This window comes from Typha angustifolia, chromosome 3 (assembly GCF_048772165.1).
Source record: "Typha angustifolia cultivar Huaian chromosome 3, ASM4877216v1, whole genome shotgun sequence".
Taxonomy (NCBI): Eukaryota; Viridiplantae; Streptophyta; class Magnoliopsida; order Poales; family Typhaceae; genus Typha; species Typha angustifolia.
In genome coordinates this window covers 7,642,546-7,668,234 of record NC_133241.1, presented here as the reverse complement: position 1 = coordinate 7,668,234, position 25,689 = coordinate 7,642,546, and the positions used below count along the sequence as shown (strand labels likewise).

Genomic DNA, 25,689 nt, shown 5'->3' with positions numbered 1-25,689 from the left:
CAAAAACATTCATTCAGATGTATATGTATAGCATTTAATGGTTCAAAGTACTTTAACTTACCTACCTACCAACTTAATGGGGTTAGATTTGGTGAGTTCTTCTGCATCTCATAACTCCACAGTTGATTGTTCTTTTTCCTTCTCTTCTCTCCTTTCAAACTCCTCCCTTTCAATGGGGGGGGGGGGGGGGGGGGGGGGGGGGAGTTAGTTGGATGACCAGCATGGAACAGAGACTGGTAGGTGATGGGTAATTTAATGAGGATGGCTTTAGAAAAAGAGGGAAAAAAATTAAAGATTTGCCTAAATGACTAAAAAATTAAATTAGTCAATTATTGTTTTACTTTAAGAACTAACTGAATCCCGTTAATAATAAGTAGGTCTTATATAGGTAGAAAATAAAGTTGAATAAAGTGACTCACCTCTTAAGAAATGGAGTTAGAAAGAAAAAATAGATATAATCTTGGAAGGTAATAAAGTCACTTATTCAACAAGTAAAGTTTTTTTCTAAAAGTGATTACTTTTTTTCTCACTTTCTAGTAATCAAATACTTTATTACGGGTCATCTGCCATACCATTTTAAGTATTAGCGAAGAGGAGAATATATCATACAAGAGAAAATGATTTTGCCTTCAATCTCAATCTAGGAAAAAGATTTTGTTTCAGCATATTGATCCTTTTGATCTTAATCAACTTAGAAGAGTCAAATTAAGTATTTTGAATTGGACTGAAATATTCAATATCATAAATGAGATATTCCAACATATGACGTATAAGATTTTTGAAAATTATACAGAAATTAGTCTATCAAACTTTTTAATATAATTTCAGTATCAATTAAATATCTCAAAGGATATCGCATCAAGGATATATCATCAATTTACATAGATTAAGCAATATAATACATATATCATGTACTCGTATATAGGTTGTTGACATTAAAGCAAGCTCTGATCTCAGCTAAGACATGGACTGAGATGAAAAAAATAAAAATAAATCATCACTTTAATAATTTACACTCTTACCTAATAAGAAATAAGCCAACTACTAATAAGGGTTTAATACTAGGACCGGTTTATTTCTATGTCACTCTATATATATGACACCAAGATTGTTAATAAAGCCATTAATTTGCAAGCTGCTTGAATAATTAATCCATAATTTGTCACATATCATTACCTTATATATATATATATATATATATATATATATATAACACTTGTCACACATGACAATAGTGGTATCATAAGCCCAGTTCATTCCAGAAATAAATTTTCTCTTATTTTGAGATATGATATTTCATATTAGAATAATAATTAAATGTCATAATAGTTATCTTTTATTTTATTTTATTCATTTTATATAACATTAAATGGAATAACAAATATGATTATCTACTTTTATCCTTCAATTTATTCCTGAAGTGAATGAGAATTTAAGCTCCTAAAAGGCCATTAGTTCAATTGTTTCCAGTAAGAGCAATGAAGAGAGTAATAAAACAAATCCCAACTTGTTCCAAAACAATAGAAGAGTGAACCTAAAGGAGGGGAGGGTTGATGGGAGGAGGAGAAGGGTAGTTCACCAAACACTTCTAGATTTCCTCCAATATGTTTAGTACATTAACACATGCTTAGTTTTCTAGAACACTTCAAAAGGTGGAGTTAGTGTAAGATAGATGCCATTAAACAAATGTAGGTGTAGAGAGAGAGAGAGAGAGAGAGAAGAGTAGAGAATTAAGAGAAGTGAATAAAGGAAAAAGGAATTGGTAGGCATGTAAAAGTATACCTACCTACCAAATCCAGCTCTCTTGTTGGCTTTGTAACCACTCACCTCAATGTGGTCAAATGGACCTAAGGAATCGAGTCAATGGACCACCTCACACACAAACTTTCCTCCTCTCATATAAATCCATACCCTTCTCTCTTTCTTCCTCTTGTTCTCCATTCTTAGGAGGCTTAATTTCCTCTCTTGTCTCTCTCTCTCTCAAGCTTGGTAGGCTCTTATAGCTCTCTTTCTCTCTCTCTTCTCCCTCACATAACTGTCTCTCTCTCTCTCTTCTCCCTCACATAAGCATCACAAAGAAGCCTCAGAAGTAGTACTAGTAGTTGCAGTTAGTAGCAGATATAGATATAGTCCTAGTGCAAGTAGATATCCATGGGAAGGTCCCCTTGTTGTGAGAAGGCTCACACAAATAAAGGAGCATGGACTAAGGAAGAAGACCAACGCTTGATTGCTTACATAAAAGCCCATGGTGAAGGCTCTTGGAGATCGCTACCCAAAGCTGCAGGTCTTGCATAAATACATATATATGGATTAGTTTTCTTTTCTTTCTTCTTCTTCTTCTTTGAAGGGGCCCTCTAATGGTGATTGTTCTTGGTTGGTTTGTAGGCCTTCTTCGCTGCGGCAAGAGCTGCCGTCTCCGGTGGATAAACTACCTCCGGCCGGACCTCAAGCGCGGCAATTTCTCCGAGGAGGAGGATGAGTTGATCATCAAACTCCATGGCATGCTAGGGAACAAGTGAGCACCATTTTTTTTTCCCCTCCCCCTTTTTATTGCACAGAAGTTTCTTATATACTATTAACCATAGCACTTTTTCTTTTCTTTATATATATATATATATATATATGATGACTGATAATAGTATCTATTTTTATTATTTATATAGGTGGTCTCTGATAGCCGGACGGTTACCGGGGAGAACGGACAACGAGATCAAGAACTATTGGAACACTCACATCAAGCGAAAGCTCCTGAGCCGCGGCATGGATCCCCAGACACATCGGCCGATCAATGCCACGTCACCTTTTATCATGCCCCATCATCAGGAGATTCCGACGACGGCGACGGCGGTGGTGGTGGCGACTCCCGACTTTGCAGACGAGGGCCACAGCAGCGAGGCCAGCCATGAGGAGAAGCATCACTGTATAGACCTCAATCTCAATCTATCCATAAGCCCGCCCCACCCATCGCCAAAAAGATCATCCCCTGTATCAGACCCCGCAGAAGAAGAAGAAGAAGAGACAACATCGATGCAAACATCAGCAACAACAATAATCACAACATCATCAATTGCTTACACTCAAGCTGTATGCTTGTGTTGCCATCTTGGATTCGAAAGCACCAAGGCTTGTAGGTGCCAAACTATTCCAAACCCACATGTTTTTAGATACATTACACCATTGGAAGATGGGCAATGACATAAAAATAATAGTGTAGCATCCAATGTTTACATGATCATGAGGAACTGCAATGTTTTCTTCTCTTTCTTTTTTTTCTTCCTTCCATCAAAGTTTTTGCTAGCTAGCACTACCTTTTGGGGTTGCTTGGGTGACTAAAAAAAACTAGATAGATTGAAAGGAATGTGATAAGGGTTCAGTGAAACAAAAAGACATATGAGGTGTATTGGGTAGGTAACAAGATAGCTAATAAAGAAAGGAAAAAGGTGGAGAGGTAGAAGGGATAAAGAGTGGGAGTATGGCTTTGTGTTAGTTAATGGTCAGAGTTGTCATGTGGGGGGGTGGAGTGTGGTGGTTGGTGGCCTAATTATTAGTTTAATCATGAATGCCACAGTTTCCTATGTATGGATGTGAGAAATTCTTGGTCATAGCAATGGCTTTTAAGGGTGAGGTGATTTTATGATAATTCTCCTAGGTCGTCTAAATCTAGGTTACCAAAGTGATAAAAGTAGTAGTAGTAGTATTAGAAAGTTTACATAAAATTATTGATAACTTTTAAGTCTATAAGCATGGTTAGAATTGTGGGATGTGTAGGTCCCTCCCTTATAAATAGTTATTGGCTGGCCTCTAAATCAAGACAGCTGCAGGATTATTGAACTCTTTTAGTTAACACATACTATCAGTTAGAAGATGATAGAAACCCCAGTTAGCATTTCTTCTCGTTCTAAGAAAAGGAATAGTTCTCTCATATTTCGATTTACTCAGTTTGATATATATATATCCGACCAAAGATTGGAACCAATAAGCAATCCATTTAAGGTTAATGCCTTGATAATGACTCTCCTAATCACAGGATTAGTTTAGAAGGACAAGTAAGAGAATAAAATAAATAGTCGTACGTAACAATATATCTTCTTTAATCGCTATATCTATCAAGGGCGCAAGGCATGTTAGATGCACATGACAATTAATAACTTTAACTATGAGCACACATAATATAATTCCTTGTGGCATAAGTTGATAGAATCCGACCACTGAGCTACAATATGGCCGGTCGGTTTAACATACATGCAATGCAATGCAATGTTCAAAAAGAAATTCTTTCAAAAGCTTCCATCAAATTCCCAGGGAAAAAAAATCGTCTAATTGGCTAGAGAAAAAACTTTTGAGAAAGTGGCACACCATCTTGCAAAAAGCAATCCCCACAATTTAAACACTCTTTTTCTGGGGATGTTAAAAGAGCTTATTCCCATTTGACCACCAAATGTATGGTGGAGTCCTTGCTATTCTATATAGGATACAACATGATCCAAAATATAAAAGGACAACAGAATTCCACCCAAGTATTCCTCCTCCCCCACCATGGACCCCATCATGATATCTATCTGACTATCCATCTCTCTCTCTCTCTCTCTCTCTCTCTCTCTCTCTCTCTAGATGTATATATCTCAATCTCAATCTCAATCTCAATGTCTATCTCTATCTCTTTCTCTGGCTATATACCAACTTGGGCAACTTTTGTTGTGAATTATGGGGATTGAGAAGGTAAGGGAAGGATGAATTGGGCGGTGGTAGTTGGAGGTTGGTAGACAAATGACATCACCTCAAAGACAACTACCACTATGTTTTTTTTTTAAAAAATTAATGTTTTATTACTTTTCTTTTCTTTTTCCCATGAATTCTCTCTTTCTTGTGCTTCTGATCCATTTACCCTAACTTTGGATGCCCTCCTCATAGAGTTTGGATGGAAATGGATGGCTATGAGGAGAGAAGAAAGAGGAGGTGGGCCATCAAACTCTTTCTAGAAGCCTAAACACCCACTCAATTGATTGGCATTTTCCTTTCATTGGATTAGGCTGCAGACTGTATCAATCAACAGGTATAAATTTTCCACGCACAAGTGTGACATATAATACTATACATAAAATATTCACATTTCACGCCCCTATCTTCTTAATATTTAGCATCGGAGTCCCTTACATTTATACTTACATTTCACACCCTATACTTTAACGAATCTACGATCCAAATCCTACCTTTTCCATTATTTTATAGAATATCAGCCATCCTCGTACCTACCGGGTTGTCCCACGCATTTCATATGCATGTATCTATCTATCTATATATATATATATATATATATATATATATATATGGGGTAATAATTAAAAATAATAAGTGGCCTCACCTTCCTTGCCGATTTCAACAACCGCATGTGCATCTCATTAAAGACCTCGCCCTTCTTTTCTTCTTCTTCGTGTTCTTCTTTCCTCTATTTAAATTATCTCCTGCAACTAAAGAGTTAGGTGCAGTTCCAGTGGAGACAAAAGGGAAAGCTTTAATAGCATGTGATGGTTACTTAGATTGATAAAGAGAGGTGGTAATTATGATCTACGAAAGGGAAATTCGAATGGCACACTGTATTTTAATGATTTTGTGATTAACACCTGGTTTGTTTAACTATTTATAATCCGACCCAAAACTCTGTTGTTATTTGACTATCTATCCTTTAATCCTAGACTATACAGTTTATTTAGCTCTGGTAAAATTACTAGTACCCCTGAAATTTACTTGATTATACTGAAATATTTTTGGGAACAAATTGAAGATGGTTTTCTTCACAAACATTTGAAAAGGGAGAGGTGGGTTTGCAGATATGTCGTAGAGAGTAACACTTTTAGAACAAGCTAGAAGGAAATCCTGAAGCATAATAGAAATATGGAGATTGAATCTTCTTGTGTTGAAAGATTACCTTTTAAGTTTCAATGAAACAATGAAACGATGACTGCGGCGTGTTGGTAAATAAATAAATAAATAAACTTCTTGTATAAAATTCCACAGCACAGAAGTCAAAATTGAGAATATAATTGATCAACCTGAAAATATCTCTATATACATGCATAAATTCACGTGATGTAAATAAAAAAATAAAAAAATGGTAAGAGAGCAAGCCATAATATTGGATAGATTAGTTCAAAACACTTAATATCATATCTACGAAATTTAAGCACGTGATATCTGGTTGAATTTTCTTTTGTATATCATAGAGTCCAGTGAAATAACTCACAATGCGATTAAAGTGATTTACTTCAATCAACTTGACTTAATCTTCCTTCTAGGATAATCTAACATTGATTGGGACTCCAATCAACTATCAAAAGATTCCAACTGAACTCTAACTAAGAAACTCACTCTCTTGTCATTGATAATATCTCAATAAGCCCCCCCTGAAAAAACTTTATCAACCATGGAGTTAATTGTTACTCACTATGAGCGGCTCGCATCTAAGTCACCTAGTTGAAGACAAATGCTAAAGAAGAGGAAATGATCTACCCACATTCCTCAAATTTTGGTTGCAATAATTGATCTATTGTTAGCTGTCAAATCTATTGAAAGACATGGAGTAGAACAATAACCTCAGAAAAAAAAGAGGAAAGCACTGGTAATCCAGTTCACTGGGGAAGCCAGTTCTCCACTTACATGAGACTCAATTTCCTTTGTAGATAGCGTCTGATGTATTATTACTACAACTTTAACTTGACTATTGCTGATAAAGAAAAAGAAGTGGTTTAGTAATTGGAAAGATTCTAATCTATGTACTATGGCCTTCCAAAAGCAAAATTCTTCAACTAGATGCCCTCACTGCTTTGACTGCATTCACATGCTAGCTTGGACACAAGTTCATAAATGAGCTTTGGTGCAATGTCACATTTAAAACTCATTGGTACATAGCCAAACTACAAAAGAATAGTTAGGTACTCTAAAGATTCCATCTTTAGGATGACTATTAGGACAGCAAAGACCAAAGTTAGTAGGTAGAACTTCATGAAGTATGGCATATGATGGCATCCTTAATCACTTTACCTAATACCAAAGATGAGGAAACATGGCTTTAATATCTATACTTTAACCATTGCATCGTTGCCAAAGGTAGGTTCATGGAAAATTCTTGAGATCTTTATCATTAAAAAGTAATAAAATTATGGCTCTAAAGTTCGCCCGAGCTCTTTCTCTCATATAAAAAAACATATATTTTGTGAACTCTTCTTACGATCCTTATCATTACATCATAAAAGCACCTAATATGGAGAGGGTAAAAGTGAAATTGAGCTCTAATGTGGTCACCGTGTCCCTTAATTATCCTGTCATTGTGTCCTTATCAAATCTTTCGAATAGAAGAAAAGAAGAATGAGGGAAAAGGACCTTGTAACCAAATAGTGCTTCCATTTTGTTTTCTTCTAGGAGTTTTCAAATGATGACATTATAACATTTAACAGCAAGGATCATGGTAAACAATTTAGCTTAAAATTTGCTTCAACCTTAGACTATACTAGATTGAATTTTTGACCTTTCTCTTTCATAGTATAATCAACTCTCTATAGTTAAATTCTTGATCATAAGTATAAACCATGTGACTGAAGTTTTGAATTAGTACTTTAATTATAATATGTAAATATTTAAGAGTGGCCATTATTTTCTCATGGAGTACTTTAATTACATAGTTCAATTCTAGGCCTCAATTAAGGCCCAAAAGACTTCAGACTAGCAGTTTGGACTGGACCTAAATTCCATCTGGCCAATGGACACCTTCTCATGGACAAAAGAGGTCAAGCTACAAAGAGAGGTATCTAATGGCCCGTATATAAATCTGCTCTCCTAATTTCTCTCAATATATAAGTTGTCTAGGTAAGCAAGTTTAGATTGATTAGCTAATAGGGCTTGTAATCTGCCTAACTGTACCCTCTGGTTATATGATTTCCCACCTGATCTATCACCCTTCTCTGTCATTATCTAACAGGTTATTTTGTAGAGGGAATTTTGTGATGGCTCACTAGCTAGAGAACTTATGGTAGTGATAAATTGACACTATCGAATTTCAGCCATAACTTTGGAACTGATACAGTTTTAAGTCAAGGTTACAAAGTATACTATTAGATGAATCACAAACTAAACGACAAGATCGAAAAAGGAAAAGAAACGCTAGAAGAGGTCCATTCAAATTCTAAAGAGCAATATACTAGGCTACAAATTTGGCAAAAACTATGCATCGATATTTCTATATTCACGTGTAACACGATATGAAAGTTCTTAATAGAAAAAAAAAAATAGTAAAATACACAAGATTGCCATGAACTGCAAACAAATTGAGCTGAAACAATGTCCAGATAAAGCGATAAAAATTTTATAGCTTGGACTCCATTGACACTTGAACAGTAAGCAAATAAATACATCTCACAGCAAATTTATCGTGCTAGAATTATAACAGCTTATAAAAAGTCAAAAATATTAACAAGTAAGTTGATCGATTATAAAACAAATTTCGTAGCCTTGACAACATTTCAATTTACCCTAAAGAGGACCACTTCTGATCGAAAAATATTGTACGATTTGGTCAAGAAATTTACTTACACTGAAGCGCATGTGCGTCGATCTTGTGCTCCCAAACGAATATACGATGCTGATTAACTCAAAAGGAAAAAAAACTTACCGAGAAGCAAAAGATTGGAACCCTAGCGTCAAGTTGGTACGAATCTTACGGAGATCTGAAATAATGGCGATGGTTAATCGACCGAGCCAAAAGAGAGAGGTGAATACTAGAAGAGAGAAAGGAGGTCGAGAGGAAGAGAAACGCAAAGGCGCCGGCGACGGAGCTTGAGAAATGGAGGGGAGAAAGGTTCGGACTTCGGAGGAATTATGTGGCGCCAGGAATGGAGGAGAAATTTCGAAAATCAAATATACGGCTAATTTACACTTCCACCCTCTTAGTATGGCCAAATATTACATCCCAACCCCGAATAATAAAATAATGCAATTCTTTGCATCGATATCTTCAAACCTATTACTATTTTTTGTTGCATATTTTTTTCCCAATGTTAAAATTATTAATATTTTCACTTAGAAATATAGGTATTCATGCAAACAAAATTAGATTTTGAAAGATATATAAAGAAATATTGTATTTCCCATAGAAAATTTAAGGAAAAAAAGGACTAAATATGCATCCAAAGTTTAAAAGGACCTTATCTTTCTCTTTCATGAGATGTAGCCACTCCATCTTTGCAAATTTAAATATTTTGCATGAGCTAATCTTGTCTTATACGAAGTTTCCAGGGTCTTACAAGAAACATAATGAGAGTGATCAGGTCCTTTTCCAGACCCTGATACTTATCCAGAAAATATTTCTTTGGAAAGACCTTAATTTTTGAGTCAATATAGTTAATTAAAGATCTTAATTTCTGGGTTAATATTATATTATTGATATATGTTTTCTCTTCAGGTAGTCATACATGAGGTTACTGTATTTTATGATGTCCTTATCCTTTTCCCTTTTATTATTCTTTCATTTCATATTTTACGTTATGTGTTTATTTCGGTACATGTCGCATTCTCACTATTTCTTATTTGACCATTTTTTTTTAAATTTAATTGTAAAATTTTATTATTGTTTTCATTATATATTAACTAACCAACTAACCTAAAAGTTTAACTAATTTAAAAATTAATGTGTTTAATTTGATCTTAAAATAAATTCAACCGCAGTAAACACACAATATAGTGTGTAACGTGAGAAAAAATTAGCTTCAAGATTTCTATTTCCTGTACAAAAATTGAATACCAGGCTGGTCCAGCCGACGGCAAAATTGGATTATTTCGGTTATGAATATTAGACTACAAGTTGACTTAATTTCATATCAATGGGTCGTTGTTGAACCAAACTGTACAAGTAACCATGCACGCAGATATACTAATATACACGACTAATCTATCTATAATTCAACACCTTCCTCTCTTTCTCTCTCTTTCTGGTACTCCATCACAGCTACATCCTCTTTTCCACATTCAATCCATTGGAAGAAGAAGAAGAAGAAGAAGAAGCCATGAAGGTGGCAGTCGAGATAGTGGAAGCTCGAGACCTGAAACCCAACAAGAAGAGATCAAACACCGCACCAAGCACCTACGTAGAAGTAAGCTTAGCCGGGCAAGCCCAACGGACACAAACCAAACCCAATAACGACCCGAATCCGACATGGAACGAGACGCTCGTCTTCCACGTCGCCGACCCACTCGACCTCCCAAGCTTGGCCGTGGAAATCACTGTTTACACCAACTCTACTTCTCTCTCCTCGTTGATCTTAAGTCGACGGAGCTTACTTGGCCACGTCAGCATCTCCGGCTCCTCCCTCTCGCCTTCACGCTCGGACGCCGCCCTCCTCCGTTGCCCCCTCGAGAAGCGCGGCGAGATTGCTATCCGGCTGTATGCTGTTACTAACTCGCCAGCTCGCTCGGATATAACTCACTCATCCACCACTTATCCCTCCACTATTCACAAGTAAGTTCAAATCTTCTTTGGGATAATTTTTAAATAACACCCTACATTATTTTAATATTTTTTTATTGACACTAGAGTTAGCTTAAACTAATCGATCGTAACAAAATGGTATCAAAATAATATGTTAGAAATACAGAGAATAGCTTTTAAAATACCTAAAAAATGCCTCTTGTTTTCTAAAATTTCCTTACCTAAAGTATCCTTAATAAAAATTTCTCAAGGATATTTTACTAACTGTGGTTAATACGGGTAAGTATAGAAAGTTTCTCATGAATATTCTACTAATTTCATTCATAAAGTTAAATAAATCAAAATTTAGTCAGAACAGGCTGGGATGTCATATGGAGTTAATAAGCAAAAAATGGATGATCAAATTAGAAATAGCTTAAAAACAAAGTATCAATAAAAAGAATTACTTAAATATAAGGTGTTATTCGAATATTTCTCATCTCTTTGTTTTTTTTTTTGGGATATATATGCTAATAGTGGTATAATTTTCGTTCTGTTTACTATTAATAGGAATTCCGTCAAGACGAGCAAGAGCCCGAGAGTGTACAATTCGGTAGCAAGCTCCACTAAAACCGTCACCGTAGAGGATCCAGTAAAGAAAGCGCAGCCCGAGCCCGAACACGACCTAGTGGAGACGCACCCACCGTTGGCCGCGTGGATAGGATACAAAAAGAGCAGCGATAAGATCACCACGACGTACGACCTCGTGGAGCAGATGCAGTACCTCTTCGTCCACGTGGTCAAAGCACGTGACCTCCCGCCCATGGACATCACCACCGGAAGCCTCGACCCCTACGTCAAAGTCCGGGTCGGCAACTACGGCGGCGAGACTAAGAAGCGCGTCGCCAACAAAAACCCCGAATGGAACCAGGTCTTCGCCTTCGCAGGTGACCACATCCACGCCCAAACCTTAGAGGTTGTCGTAATGGACAAGGACATCCTTAGGGACGACTTCGTGGGCAAAGTAGTAATTAACCTCACGGACGTACAGACCCGGGTCCCACCCGATAGCCCGTTAGCCCCGATGTTGTACCGGCTATCGGATAAGAATAATGAGATGACAGCTGGCTCTATCATGATGGCGGTTTGGAATGGGACGCAGGCGGATGAGGCCTATCCCGAGGCATGGCATTCGGATGCGAATAATATTTCGCTCGAAGGGGTCCATACCACCAAGTCAAAAGTCTATTTTACCCCTCGGCTGTCTTACCTGCGCGTAGATGTGCTCGCGGCGCAGGATTTGGCCCCGTCGGAGTCGGGCCGAGTCAACCCGGAGGTGTACGTCCGACTCCGGCACGAGTCGCAGACCGTGCTTACCAGGCTCTCGCCGGACAGGTCGTTGAATCCGACGTGGAAGAACGAGGAAAAGATTCTCGTGGCACGGGAGCCATTCGACGAGCCGTTGTACGTCTCGGTCTTCGACCGAGTTGGACCTAACAAGGACGTCTCACTCGGTGAACTCGTTCTGGCCAAGAAGGAGATAGGGACTATTGGTAACCGTCACCAAAAGATGCCGGCTAAGTGGTTCAAGCTCGGCAACAGTGATTCCAAAGGCAAGATCCAACTCAGAGTATATTATGATACCAGGTAATGTTAAAATTTGCAGAAGTTAACACCTTATCTTTTTATATATATTTATGTTTTAAAAAAAATAAATAGAGTTATACAATATGTATGATGTATATCTTCATATCAGATACCATGTCATGGACGAGGTGATGCAGTACAGCAGTGACTTCCGACCGTCCAACAAGCAGCTCCGGAAACCAGCCGTCGGCGTCCTCGACGTCGGCATACTCAGTGCGAGAAACCTTCTTCCTGTGAAGATATCAATCAACGGCAAGACCAACGATGCCACCGCTAATGCGTACTGCGTCGCCAAGTACGGACCCAAATGGATCCGGACTCGAACCTGCCTCAATAGCTTAGCACCCAGATGGAACGAGCAGTACACTTGGGAGGTGTTCGACCCATGCACCGTCCTAACCGTGGCCGTCTTCGATAACTGCCAAGTTAACGGTAACGGTAGTGATAAGGATAACGACCTCAAGGACCATCCCGTCGGCAAAGTCCGGATACGGCTGTCGACGTTGGAGTCCGGTAAGACGTACACACACTACCACCCTCTGCTGCTGCCCCATCCTACGGGGTTGAAAAGAACCGGAGAGCTCCATTTAGCCGTGAGGTTTACGTCCACTGCTTGGTTTAACATGGTGTTGATGTACGTGAAACCGTTGCTCCCTAAAGAACACTACGCCCGTCCGATGTCGGTAGCTCAAATGACCGAGCTGAGGCAAGCGGCGGCGAATATAATCGTCGCGAAGCTCGCCCGAAGCGAGCCGCCGCTGCGAAGGGAGGCGGTGGAGTACGTGCTCGAGACGAAGTTTGACCTGTTCAGCATGAGGAGGAGCAAGGGTAACTGGCAACGCATCGCCGCGCTCTTCTCCACCGTCAAGGCGGTCGCCGTCTGGCTCGACGGCGTTCAGCAGTGGAAGGATTGGATCACCTCGTGTCTCGTTATTTTGGTCTTTTTGGTAATGGCGTGGATGCCAGTGTTGATCTTGCCCACGGTGTTCTTCTACTTGCTCGTGATCGGATTGTGGAACTACCGATACCGGCCGCGGCGACCGGCGCAGATGGCGTCGTATGCGGAGCAGGTGGCCATCGACGACCTCGACGAGGAGTTCGACGTGATCCCGTCGTCGAGGCCGGTGGAGGTGGTAAAGCAGAGGTAAGCACAACTATAATTAGCTTAATTGAATTCTAGTCAGTTAAAATAACAATAGGATGTTATATCATACAAAATTATAACGAAAAAAAAAAGGATTAAAAGTTATAACTAGTTCAAAGCCAGTGTGTTAATTACATAGCTGGGTGCATTTTGTCAGGTACGACCGACTGAGACACGTGGCAGGGAGGGTGCAGACAGTGGTCGGAGATTTGGCGGCGCAGGGCGAGAGGGCTCAGGCGTTGCTAACCTGGAGGGATCCGCGAGCGTCTATGATCTTTGTTGTTATGAATTTTGTGTTGGTTTTTGTGTTCTATAAAGTGCCATTTAAGTTGTTGGTGATGGGCTATGGGTTGTACCAACTGAGGCATCCTAAGTTTAGGAGCAAGAGACCCTCTGTTCCTTTTAATTTTTTCAGGAGGTTGCCACCTCTGTCTGATGTAGTCTTTTGAAGGATGGGTATCAAAATTAATTAGTGGTGTGGGATGTGTAAATGTAATTATGTAACTTACGTTTGTGTTATATAGAGAGAACCAATTGTAAATTAAATTAGATGTATTCCTCTGTACATTCTTCACTTGTTGTGGTAGAAGATGAACCAAGGAAGTTACCTTCTTGTATCTGGTGAAGCCTGACCAAATTTTAGTCAAGCTTTTCTTTATTCTAAACTCACCTCATAATGATCTCAATTCTCATTCATGGCATTGCCTTTCTTTTTTTCTTTCTAATTTGCTTATCTTAAGCTCACCTCAACTCTGTTATAATCCTGATTTTATCCTATCTGTAAGACAGTTTCTATCTCTGTTGCATTTCTACCCTGTGTATTAATTACATTGGGCTGATCTAAATATCGTTTCTTATCCAAATATGGTGTTTGTAATTGTGCTTATAGCTCAATTACAGACTCATCCATGCTCTTCTTTGTCATATCTTGTCCTTCTTGTTGGATCGTTAAACTTATTTTAGGCTCACTTCAACTCTGTTATAATTCTGATTCAGTCCTACTTTAAAATAATCTGTGAATAGAATTCCCCCTTATTGCATTTCTTTCCTACGACTGCTGTTTGTACTCGTTGTAATATTATTTCTTATCCCATCATGATCTCTCTAATATATTTCGACATGCTTAGTTAATCCTGAAGTTTTTTCTTGTGATGTTATCGTTGACCTTAGATGTGTAGATTTTAACTGCACCCTTGAAAGTAATTTGCATCATATTATTTTATAATGCCAATCTGATCATTTCGTTTAAATCCTCAAATATAACACTCAGCACTATCTCCATGATCTCAGTTCTGTCCCCTGGTTCGCATTCTTTTATTCGGAGTATCAACTTAGCCTTGTGATAATTTAACGTGGCAGCTAATGCGATCGTGTCGTTTTCTCCTCAGCCCATCTGTCAACGTGTCAACTCACAACAACTCCAACAGAAACCATGCAAAAACAGTATATATATATATATACGTTCTTTTTATCCGTCACCCTTATTCTCTCGACGTTATCGGAGTCGTTATCATCGGCGAAGGGGATGCCGTCAAGAACGTCGAAGCGAGCACTAAGAGTAGTATCGAGAAATCTATGGAGGCCATTGAAGACAAAGGGAAGGATATTGCTACGACTATCTCGTCTCCTGCCTCGGAATCTGTGGACGAGGTGGAGGCGAGGGTGACCTCTCCTTTAATCTGTTAGTCGGATGCTGTTATAATCTTTTTGATGGTGAAAAAATAATCGGTGTGTTTGGTTAATGGATATTTTTATTGCCAATTGGATAGTTATATCTTGAAGCTGAGCTTTCTTAATACATATGTTCGTCATTTAAAAAAAAATAAAAATGAATAAATATAGATTGGATAAGGTGAATCTGGCTATCGTTCCCTGGGTTCGTAATGGCCTTCTGGTTATCGTCCTTATTTGTGAGGAATTATCTAATTAAAATTGAATTCAATTCGAGTGTGATATAATTTAATAATAAAGGAATGGAATATGGATATTAAATTAAGTAACCATTTAAACTTCAATTACTGACAAAATTAAATGGAGACTTTAAACCTTTTTATATTTTCTGAAGAGAAGCAATAATGGGTTGTAGTGTTACTCTTTTTTTCTTTCGAAGTAGTAGGCCCCACAACCCACGACCCAAAACCTTTCACTTCTCCATATTCGGCCATGCATGATGCAGCAGAGCAGCATCGCACGCACCGTCTTCACTCGCATCTCTAACCGCGCTGTCTCCAATCTCGCACGCCACTCCATGTGCTCTCCTACCCTCATGGATTCCAGATGCGATCCAAGAGCTGCTACTAATAAAAGAATCCATTTTAAACTATCCCATCCTCGATTCCCTCGCCCGCCGCTTCGATCTCACTCTGCTACTGCTACTGCTGTGCTCCTCACTTCAACAAGACGAAGATTAAGACGAAGAAGAAGAAGAAGAAGTGTATGGGAGAAGGCCGGTCGCTCGCGGAGACGCCGACGTGGTCGGTCGCCACCGTCACCACAGCCATGGTCGCCGTCTGTTTCCTGGTCGAGCGCTCCATTTTCCGCTTCGGAAAGGTGTCATCTTCCCCCCCTTCCCCTTTTTTTCTTATAGTATCTCTTCGAGACTGTGGTGAGTTCTTTAACTTTGCATTCGATTGTAGTGGTTGAAGAAGACGAAGAGGAAGGCGATGTTGGCTGCTCTGGAGAAGATTCGAGAAGGTGGGTTTTGAGGGGGAAAAAAAGAAAAACTTTTTGGGCTTTTTTTCTCTCTCTCTCTCTCTCTCTCTCTCTCTCTCTCTCTCTCTCTCTCTCTCTCTCTCTCTCTCTCTCTCTCTCTTTTTGGTTATTGATCGCGACTTGTTTGTTGTGTTGCCGCAACGAAAATAACGAAAGAGCTCATGTTGCTCGGGCTCATATCGCTGATGCTGAGCCAGAGCGCGAGATGGATCTCGGAAATCTGCGTGCCGTCGTCGCTATTCGAGAGTCGGTTCTTTGCCTGCTCTGAGCATGACTTGGAGGATTTATTCGTCGGCCATGGAGAAGATGCCGGTGTTTCGAATCAGACCGCGCTTGCAAAATCGGTGTTCGGTGGGTCGATTCATCGGTGTAGCGAGGTCAGGTGATGGAGGTCTCAATTTGATTGTGGTAGTGTAGCTATCGATTCTTTGTGTGCTGATGGGTCGTATGATTCTAGGGTCATGAACCGTTTGTTTCACTTGAAGGACTTGAGCAGCTGCATCGCTTCTTGTTTATTCTTGGGATTACGCATGTGTTGTACAGCTTCATCACGGTTGTTCTCTCTATGATGAAGGTATAAAGGTTCTTGTCTTATTTGGGGCTTATGCTGCATTTTGCATTAGATTTTGCATGGGATAGTTTGACTTCCTTCGTTGCTGCTACTCAGATATATAGCTGGAGAAAGTGGGAGAACCAAGCATATCCGTTATCTAGTGAGGATTTGCAAGGTAAAATCATATTTGAGGAAACATAAAGCTAACAAGGAATTAGGCTATTAGTTTTTGTGGTTAATCAAATGTGACAAATGCTAACCACTCTGCCTCCTGTTAGCTAGGAGGAACAAAATGATGAAAAGGCAATCCACCTTTGTTTTTCATCATGCGTCTCATCCATGGAGCAATAACAGGATTCTTATTTGGATGGTAAGTTACCTTTTATATCTGCGCAACCTACATCCTGTTTGACAGTGACTAGTCTGTATGATCTCCAATCACCAATTATGAGGATCCTTGTCGTTCTCAATAATTTATCATTTTTAAGCTCTTCCTTTATATCATTTTTACTGTTGCATACCTTTGACTTAGATATAGTACAATGTATGTAGCTTTGCTTCGTACGGCAGTTTAAGGGCTCTATGGCAAAGTCCGATTACATGGCGCTGCGCTTGGGTTTCATCACTGTAAGCATCCAAGTTTCTCTGAGTCAACTATGATCCTTTTGATAGAATGCTTCTTTTTTGTAGGTAATTGTAAACCACTAGTACACACTCAGTAGCAACCATATTGACTTTAACTTGGAACTCACTATTTATTTGGTTTAGGGAGGAGTGAAGGAAGGGATATAAGATTTTCTGGACCCACTTTGTTGTTACTTGGGCGAGATGATCCTATAATATTGTTTATTTTAAGTAGTAGATGATGAAAGACAGTATAAGTGGTTTGATATCATTTTAGATTGTGATTATTTGCATGCACAGGCCTCAGCATTTATCTATGAAGTGATTATAACGATCAGTTTTCCCATAGGTGCCTTTTGAGTTTTCACCAGCTTCATTATAGTTCACTAGTTATCCATAGAATATCTTTCACTAGTTATCCATAGAATATCTTGTGACCTGGTCTGACCTTATATTGTATTATAAATTATGATGACTATTGTATTGTACCCTGTAGGTTGTAACGACTATTTCTCTTAACTTTCCTCTGTCCATTTCTTTGTCTCTTTCCACATTCCCGAACTGATTGCATGATCGCATATGTTCATGCCTTTTTTGGGTTTAGATAATTGACTAACGATACTATTTTGTTTAGGACCTCCTATATAGTAATCTAGATAGATACTTGTTAATGATAAACCAAGGTCTCATAGTGTTCCTCTGAGGTTTGTTCTGCTGGGAAGTATGCATGGGATAGCCGATTGTACTGTCATTATGTCCACAAATGGTGGAAAATTGTTTTTTGAGTCAGCTATTTCCACGAAACCTGCTGATCCCCATTATCAAGGTTAATTGTCCAAGGAGTTAGCAGAACTTGGTCTGTGTGTATCACTGGGAATATAAGATGTGTACCAGTCGTGTCATTCAATCACACCTTGTAAAAATGTGGTGTATTGCCCTGCCTGCCCACAATTCTGACTAGAATTTGCTTGTAAATTTGAAATCTTGTGAGTAGGAAATGGATAATTTATTTTGAAATCTGCATGAGATCTTTCCCACATGCACAATCCAAAATCTTGATGCATTTACTAGATTTACTTGAATTCTTGTTCATTTTCAGAATCACAAGCTGCCACATTCTTATGACTTTCACAAATACATTGTGCGGAGCATGGAAGATGATTATCATGGAAGTGTTGGTATCAGGTACATACATTAAAGACATTTTATAGTGGAGATTAAGTGTTATACTTTTCAATTCATGTGGATTGATTATTCAAGAGGTAGCTCTAATATTGTTTTGTGCCACAAAACTTTACGCATGTAGAAACCATTACACTACTCCTTCATGTCTTTTAGCATTTAATATACCTGTCAGTGAACAATTAAAGCAATAGATGATGCTGACGCCCTTTATTTGTACTTCCGAACTCTCACTTCAGAACTCTCTTATCCACCTTATTTAATCTTGGAAAAAAAGAACTATGCTATATAGTATAAACCATTCCTGTCGAGAGATCTTCACCCTTTTATTGTCATGAATCTCTCCTTTTCTTTTACTATTTTCCTCCTTGTTACTTTGTGTTTTCTTTCCCTTTTCTTACCTTTCAGTTAGAGTTGACCTAAACTGCATCCTCTACTTCCTAGTTCTATAATTTGTTATTTGATTGAAATCTTTTTTTTTCTTTTACTTTCAGCAGTAGCCTTATTTTTTTTTCTTTTCAATTATATCGTTGAATTTTGATTTATTTTTCAAATGTCTCCTCACATAAGAATGTCTTCTTGATATTCAGTTGGCCACTCTGGTTGTATGCAATAGTGTGCATTTTTATTAACGTTCATGGTGAGTTATATCTGTTTGGAAATACTTTCTTTTCTGACAGTTTATGCAATATCTCTCTGATTTTCCAGCTGCTTTGTTTTGTTCCTGATTACAGGTCTTAATATCTATTTTTGGTTATCCTTCATCCCTGTTATTGTAAGCATTTATTGCCCCTGCCTTTAGTTAGAATAGATGTTCTTTCCATTTCATTTTCTCATTTTTTTTAATATCTGATTATCTTCCTTGTCAATATTTTCTCAACATGTATGAAAGTTGGTCATGCTGGTCGGCTCCAAGCTTCAGCATGTCGTTGCTAAATTAGCTCTGGAGGTTGTTGAGGCAACAGGTCCATGTGTAGGGACACAGCTGAAGCCTCGTGATGATCTCTTTTGGTTTGGAAAACCTGAAATATTGTTGTGGCTTATACAATTTATTTCATTTCAGGTAATGCTGATGTAAATAAATCCCTCATCTGATTTGCAGTGTCATATAACATTTTCTTTCTTGTCTCTATCCTGATTTTTATTTTCTTTTGCATTCAGAATGCATTCGAGATGGCAACATTTATTTGGTCCTTGGTAAGATGGCATTTGCTTATTGCTCGTTACCATATCTTATATTAGACTATACAGAAGTAGCATCAGTTATTTTTGATTTTATCTGCTGGAGTAACAATAAATGAGAAAGATAACGTACTTATCCTATTATTCATACACTGTATGCTTGCTCATATCTAACCAGAGGTTGGTTCTTACAGTGGGAATTAAGTGCTTAGTCATATTTCATGAAGAACAGATAACCTACTTATCCTATTATTCATACACTGTATGCTTGCTCATATCTAACCAGAGGTTGGCTCTTACAGTGGGAATTAAGTGCTCAGTCATGTTTCATGAAGAACCATTATATGGTTGTCATACGCGTGGTTTCAGGGTATGTCTTTGGCCTCTTAAGCATGTATTCCTTTAGCAAGAAGAGGGTACTTGAATCCTTTGGCCTAAGCATTTGACGTTAAAGAAATAGTTTGTTTGCAACTTGATGGTAACATTATAATTGGTTATTTCATTGTGGGCCTTTGATGAGAGTGCCTCAATGGTACATTGAAAAAATTATTCTGTTGCAATCAGTAGATGTTCTTAACTGGTAGTTTCAAATCATACGTAAAGTTTTTGTTATACAGTTCAACCTAGAAGAAGCATGACAATACACTGATCATCGATCAATAAGAATAAGGTTTCTTTGTAATGTGATATGATATAGATCTCTTTAACACAAGTAAATGTAACCTAGAAGTCCAAAGTAGCAGTCATAAGAGATTGCTATATGTCAGAATTAATGGAAGATGGTGTCCAATTGTTCAGTGAACTAGAAGATTCATTGAATGGAATAGCTGCCAAGCTTTCTACTATTGTTAATTTTGATCTAAATTTGGGTACACAGGAAAATGAGATGCTAGTTTGGGTTTGAATGGTTGCTAATCTGTTTCGTATGTGTGTGCTTGGTGATTTCAGGATACTGGTTCAGTTCTGGTGCAGTTATAGCACTCTACCACTTAATGTGATCATTACCCAGGTTTATTTTGAACTTTTAGTAACCCAAGTTTATTAGCTTCTTTTCTCCTTAAAATTATTGTCCTTGCTTTTCAGTGCGGACAAGTCTTACATATTCTAATTTGGTTTTCTTTTCAAAATCACTGCTTCTAGTCACTTAAAAAAATAGATGGTTTTCTAATATGGTTTTCTTTTCAGCGCATACAAGTGGTACATATTCCGATTAGCCTTTCATTAGCTGTATTTGTATCCATCATTTTTTATACCTTATAGATCACACATGCTCTTATGCATCGTCGGAAACATCACATAATTTCTTATTTCTCACAAATAGCCTTTCCCATCAAATGTGTAATTCAGAAGAATTTCTGGTTTCAATGGGTTCTGAAACAGATACTATTTGTACTCTCTTGCAGTATCAAGAACTCACAAACAGGGAACTATACTTGCTAGTAGATATGTGAATATGTTACATGAGCTTCAAACCTGGTAGAGATTTAGAAATGTTTTGTTTGCCAAACTTGGTAACTAATTCAGCTCTTCATGTACTACTGGTGAACTTTTGAGCATTACGAGATCTTGCGGTTTTTCTTTAACATGGACACACCAAATAATATCATGTCAATATGCCATGGTAGGACACTAGTCCTTTATTCTGCTAAAGGGGACTGATATCTGTTAAATGCTTCTATTGTAGATGGGATCCAGGTTCAAGAAATCTTTGGTATCTGAGAGTGTTAGGGAGTCGCTTCATAGTTGGTGCAGGAGAGTCAAAGAGAAGTCTAAGCGTGGTCCACTTCTGTCACGAACGGGCACGGTTACATCGATCTGCTCATTGGATTCTACCATCTATGAGACAGATGAAACACACACGGTCGGCACCTTGTCCAGAACCATTTCAAGAACCTCCCTTGATGACCTAGCCGCAGACCTCGCTGACGAGGAAACGGAACATGAGCAATCTGATATTTAATTGGTATGTCGTTGATTTCAACACTAAATGAACTACTTCATCATAACAACATGCAGTCAGCAACAAGCCAAGCATTTTTTCCAGGAAGTGGTTTAAATCCATGAAGCCAGCTTCACATCACTGTTCAGATGGTACATAGAACAATGGAGATAGTGTGCCGAAACCTTTTCGTTTTATTAACATACTCGTATTTTCAATTCACCATTCCTAACTCAACGAGCAAGGTGAAAGATTCCGATGCCATTATAAATGAAACTGATTGCAGTGGTTGATGACAAAGGCACTGTGAGAATTGCTCTCCTTTAACTTAAAGGATGTAAAGTATAACTCGAGGATCATGTTGGATTTCAAGGAAGTGACTGTATCACCTTATATTTGAATACTGTTTCCTGTTCAATGTGATCTAATTTCTTCTTCTTAGTTGCTTTTCATTACAATGGTGTATAGTCTAGTATTTGTCAATATCTCCAGCAATACTTGTGCTTGATATATTATTATTATTATTATTACATACTATGTGAACGAATTTCGTTGCAGATTTACCTCATGTATCATTTTATTCTGTTTTTCTTTCCTTATTTTAAGAATGTAAATAAATACGATCTCAGATCATCATATAAGATCTCATAAGCAGAGTGCAAATCATTGGATTTCATTACATATATCAAAATTTATTTAAATTCCACTGTTAGGGGATTACAAAATGGGGTGTTAGTGTGTTTGTATCATGATACAAATTTTTAGCGGTTTATACAACCGACTAGATTTTCTCAGAAGAAGAAGAAGAAAAGAAGGTCACGCAACTATAAAATGACCGCCAGACTATACGGAGGCGAGCGGCGAGATCGAGTCGACGAATCGAAGCGTAGAAAGCCAGGGGCCAGTGGGGGGAGAGAGAGAGAGAGAGAGAGAGAGAGAGAGAGAGAACGGAAAAAGGGAAAAAAAAAATGCAAACGGTGGTATCGAATCATCCCTCCAGCTTCGCGGCGGCGCAGCTTCCAGAACCCTCGTCTTCTTCCTCCTTCTTTCCCGTCCCTTCTCTCTCCTCCAGGGTCCCTCTCTCTCTCTCTCTCTTACCCTCGTTTCGTCCCTTTTGCCTCCTTCTCCTGTCCGATTGGAATTATCGAACTATGGATGTTGTTGTTTGCTAATCTATTGTGTAATCGCAGGGTTCGGGCTTTAGGGGAACGGGGATTCGAATCGCTCCGCATGGGATCTCTTCGCCGCCTCGATTAGCTTCAAGATCCAGGAGGCGCCATGGTGAGTTCTTTCGTCTTGTTTGTCGTCTGGGCTCTTTAGGAAAAAAAAAAAACAAACAAAAACAATCCTAATCGAGAGCGATAGGTAAATTTCTCGTAGATGACGCCTATTTTGGATTTCGATTCTGTTGTAAGATTCAATTTTTCTCATCTGATATCAGTTTCCCTTGCAGATTATTGAGAGCTTGTGCATATACTATACTTGCTAGTTCAAAAAGAATGGATTACCCTATCTTGTGGATTTAGGGCTGTTATCAATTAGTTTATCCATGCCCTTAAATTTACAGATTGGCTTTCCTGATTCTCTTAGGCTTATTTCTTGGTTGCCCTCCTTTTTAGAATTCCCTTGCCGGGAAACATCCTATTGTGGACATTCAATCTAGCTAACCATCCTAGCAGCTGCTCATTTGTCCTCCACGTCAGAAGTTGCCTTTGCATACTGACATGCTTAAGTGATAAAAAAACATAAAAACTTGTTCTTGTCATTCATAATTTAAAACATCGAAGTTTTTTCTTGGTTGGAGAACAAGTTGAAGTTGAGAAAGATCATAATAACTTTTTTTTTTAAAATTTTCTTTTACCAGCTATCAAGATGACATGAACCCTCTATGAATTATAACTATATCTCAGAGGATGAAATCAAGTGAGAGAATAGTTTCTTATGCACAATTGGCATCTAGAGTTCTCTATAGTAATTGATTGGAGTGTATGCTCATGAAACTTAATATCAATCATGGAGGATTTGTGAATGAGGTGGTGGATTGGGTGAGCGAGAATGACAATTAGGTCAATTCTGTAAGTCATATCTCAGACACATGCAAGTCAAAGATCTAAACAGCATACCAGGACAAGTGAAGTTAGGTAGTTTGATCATAAAATGTCGTAGCCAAGGTAGTAATGTTCTCAGTTTCCTTGGACTTCGGTATAGATAACTGTTATAACAGGCTGGAGGATGTGCTATGAGAAATACTATATTGACAAGTTTTAGGTGTAAAACAAGTTTGAGTATCAAGTAAATGTTCTGGCCAATTTGTTAAAAGTTGGCAACACAATGAATTATCATATTTCTATACTGTGAGAGGGCTTTTATAGCTGATTCTGTTATATTCCTGATAATCATCTGGGACTCTCCTTTTTGTTCTTCTTGCAGCAATGGTTAAAGCTATTGCTACTCCAGATTCGGCAGTTGAATTGCCGCTGACTGCAGAAAATGTGGAATCAGTCTTGGATGAAATTCGCCCATACCTTATAGCAGACGGAGGAAATGTGGCATTACATGAGATTGATGGAAATGTTGTAATGTTGAAGCTGCAGGGAGCATGCGGATCCTGTCCAAGCTCTGTGATGACGATGAAGATGGGAATTGAACGGAGGTTAATGGAGAAAATTCCTGAAATTGTTGCAGTTGAACCAATTACTGATGAGGAGACAGGTCTTGAGCTGAATGAAGAGAACATTGAAAAGGTATTTAATCAGTATATTTCCATTTTCTCATTCTTTGTTGTTACTTTCCTTTTCCTTCGAAATCCTATTTCTCTTCCCTCGTGAACTCTTCTCTACACTCATGAATTCTCTATACAACTTTTGTATGTTCTAGTGCTTTAAGTATTCCAAATTAATATTTTTGGTCTTTGTGGGACTGTCTCTAGGCATAGTCAACTCACTGCAGCTACAAGATTGAAGGCAGATCATAACACATGTGGAGACTGTTTTAGATAATAAAGTCTCAATGAGAAAAGTACGGATTCTGAAATTAACTGAAAACATCAGTGTCCAAAAATACGTCGAGGGGTTAGAAAATACACAACCGCCATGTTTTCATTGTACTTCACTTCACTGACTCTGTCTTGACTATCATATCTTCCTTAATAGATACCATGGTGGATTTTTCCATAGTTACAAATTTCCGCATTTGAAAATATTTCATGCTGTTGTTTGAATTGATCTCAGGTGCTTGATGAGATTAGGCCATACCTCACCGGAACAGGTGGTGGCGAGCTTGAGCTTGTTTGCATCGAAGAGCCTATTATAAAAGTCCGACTTACAGGCCCAGCAGCTGGGGTCATGACTGTCCGAGTCGCACTTACTCAGAAGCTCCGCGAAAAGATCCCCGCCATTGCAGCAGTTCAGCTCTTATCGTAGTAATAATCGGGGTAAAGAAATCTTGCCTGTATTTTCCAGTAGTCTCGTGCAGTAAACTTCATGTATAATTGCTCGTTTTTAGTTTAATCTAGAAGGTTACAAGGAATACAATTGTTTTTACATATGCTGTTATCTTGGAAAAGTTTCAAATTTATTCATACACGTCTGTGATTACTTTGAGCATATATTGTACATCGTAGAACGAGTTGTATGCCATCTTGTTTTCTTCCTTGTGCTTCCTACCCTCTTTATCTTTTGCTCATGTATAATATATTTATTGGTTCAATAGGCAAGCAGATCTATGAGTAAAGCCAATCGGTAACTCGGTATTTTTCTCTTTTAAGAAAAACTTGGTATTTTTCTCTTTTAAGAAAAACTTGGTATTTTTCTGCAATTGGTTTGACTACTTTGTTGACGTTTACCTAAATTCTGAGAAGATAATCTTGAAATTATGTGATCTTATTTAATTTACATCCGCTGCCAAAATAAAAAATAAAAAATAAAAAACTGGAGTGTTGTATGATCCACTAAGATTTTAAAATATGATTACCCAATTCCTCATTTTAGTCCACTAAAAGATCTTATCCAGTCCCACTCTGAAAACTTTTTTCCAGAAAAATCTCAAATTTGAAATTGTTTTTCAAATTAGAATATACTTAGGGTGAAAAAAATATAGTTTATTTTAACTTGGAGTGAAGATAAAAATAACCCGGTCCAAATTTCCAAGATATTTACTTAAATGAGGGGACGGGTTGGAGTACCAGAACTAACCTGGACAGGATAATGTATGAATGCATCCACCCACCATTGCGGGTTCTATACAAGGAATCT

General features: G+C 38.2%; 4 protein-coding genes across 6 annotated transcripts in view; all 4 read left to right on the top strand.

Annotated features, from left to right (window-relative positions):
* The window catches only part of LOC140777901 (nifU-like protein 2, chloroplastic), a 70,168-nt gene extending 45,094 nt beyond the window's left edge, over positions 1-25,074 (top strand). Inside the window, exons 2-5 of one of the 2 annotated variants that reach the window (XM_073122321.1) lie at positions 22,383-22,509; positions 22,627-22,717; positions 23,867-24,180; positions 24,667-25,074. In XM_073122321.1, coding sequence (XP_072978422.1) covers positions 22,405-22,509; positions 22,627-22,717; positions 23,867-24,180; positions 24,667-24,858 — 702 coding nt within the window. In that variant the 5' untranslated portion in view covers positions 22,383-22,404 and the 3' untranslated portion in view covers positions 24,859-25,074. Of the gene's footprint in view, positions 1-22,373; positions 22,510-22,626; positions 22,718-23,866; positions 24,181-24,666 lie in introns of those variants that run through there. The other variant, XM_073122312.1, reaches the window with a different exon arrangement.
* On the top strand, positions 1,921-3,269 carry LOC140758539 (myb-related protein 308-like). Its single transcript, XM_073094747.1, has 3 exons — positions 1,921-2,284; positions 2,386-2,515; positions 2,664-3,269. The coding sequence occupies exons 1-3, from the start codon at positions 2,152-2,154 to the stop codon at positions 3,193-3,195; spliced, it is 795 nt and encodes a 264-aa protein (XP_072950848.1). The 5' UTR covers positions 1,921-2,151; the 3' UTR covers positions 3,196-3,269.
* LOC140758185 (FT-interacting protein 7-like) lies at positions 9,954-13,892 on the top strand. Its single transcript, XM_073094271.1, has 4 exons — positions 9,954-10,504; positions 11,024-12,100; positions 12,210-13,244; positions 13,402-13,892. Exons 1-4 carry the CDS (start codon positions 10,053-10,055, stop codon positions 13,691-13,693), a joined length of 2,856 nt encoding a protein of 951 aa, XP_072950372.1. The 5' UTR covers positions 9,954-10,052; the 3' UTR covers positions 13,694-13,892.
* Positions 15,438-21,877, top strand: LOC140758121 (MLO-like protein 4). Of its 2 annotated transcripts, XM_073094162.1 has the most exons (16): positions 15,438-15,794; positions 15,881-15,938; positions 16,113-16,333; positions 16,414-16,530; positions 16,624-16,684; positions 16,788-16,879; positions 17,062-17,136; positions 18,233-18,318; positions 18,906-18,955; positions 19,050-19,090; positions 19,208-19,378; positions 19,477-19,512; positions 19,800-19,867; positions 20,446-20,506; positions 21,182-21,460; positions 21,542-21,877. In XM_073094162.1, exons 1-15 carry the CDS (start codon positions 15,681-15,683, stop codon positions 21,455-21,457), a joined length of 1,527 nt encoding a protein of 508 aa, XP_072950263.1. In that variant the 5' UTR covers positions 15,438-15,680; the 3' UTR covers positions 21,458-21,460; positions 21,542-21,877. The 2 variants fall into 2 exon arrangements, with proteins under 2 accessions (XP_072950263.1, XP_072950262.1); XM_073094161.1 differs by having other exon boundaries at positions 21,182-21,877.
* Positions 25,075-25,689: the final 615 nt, after the last annotated feature.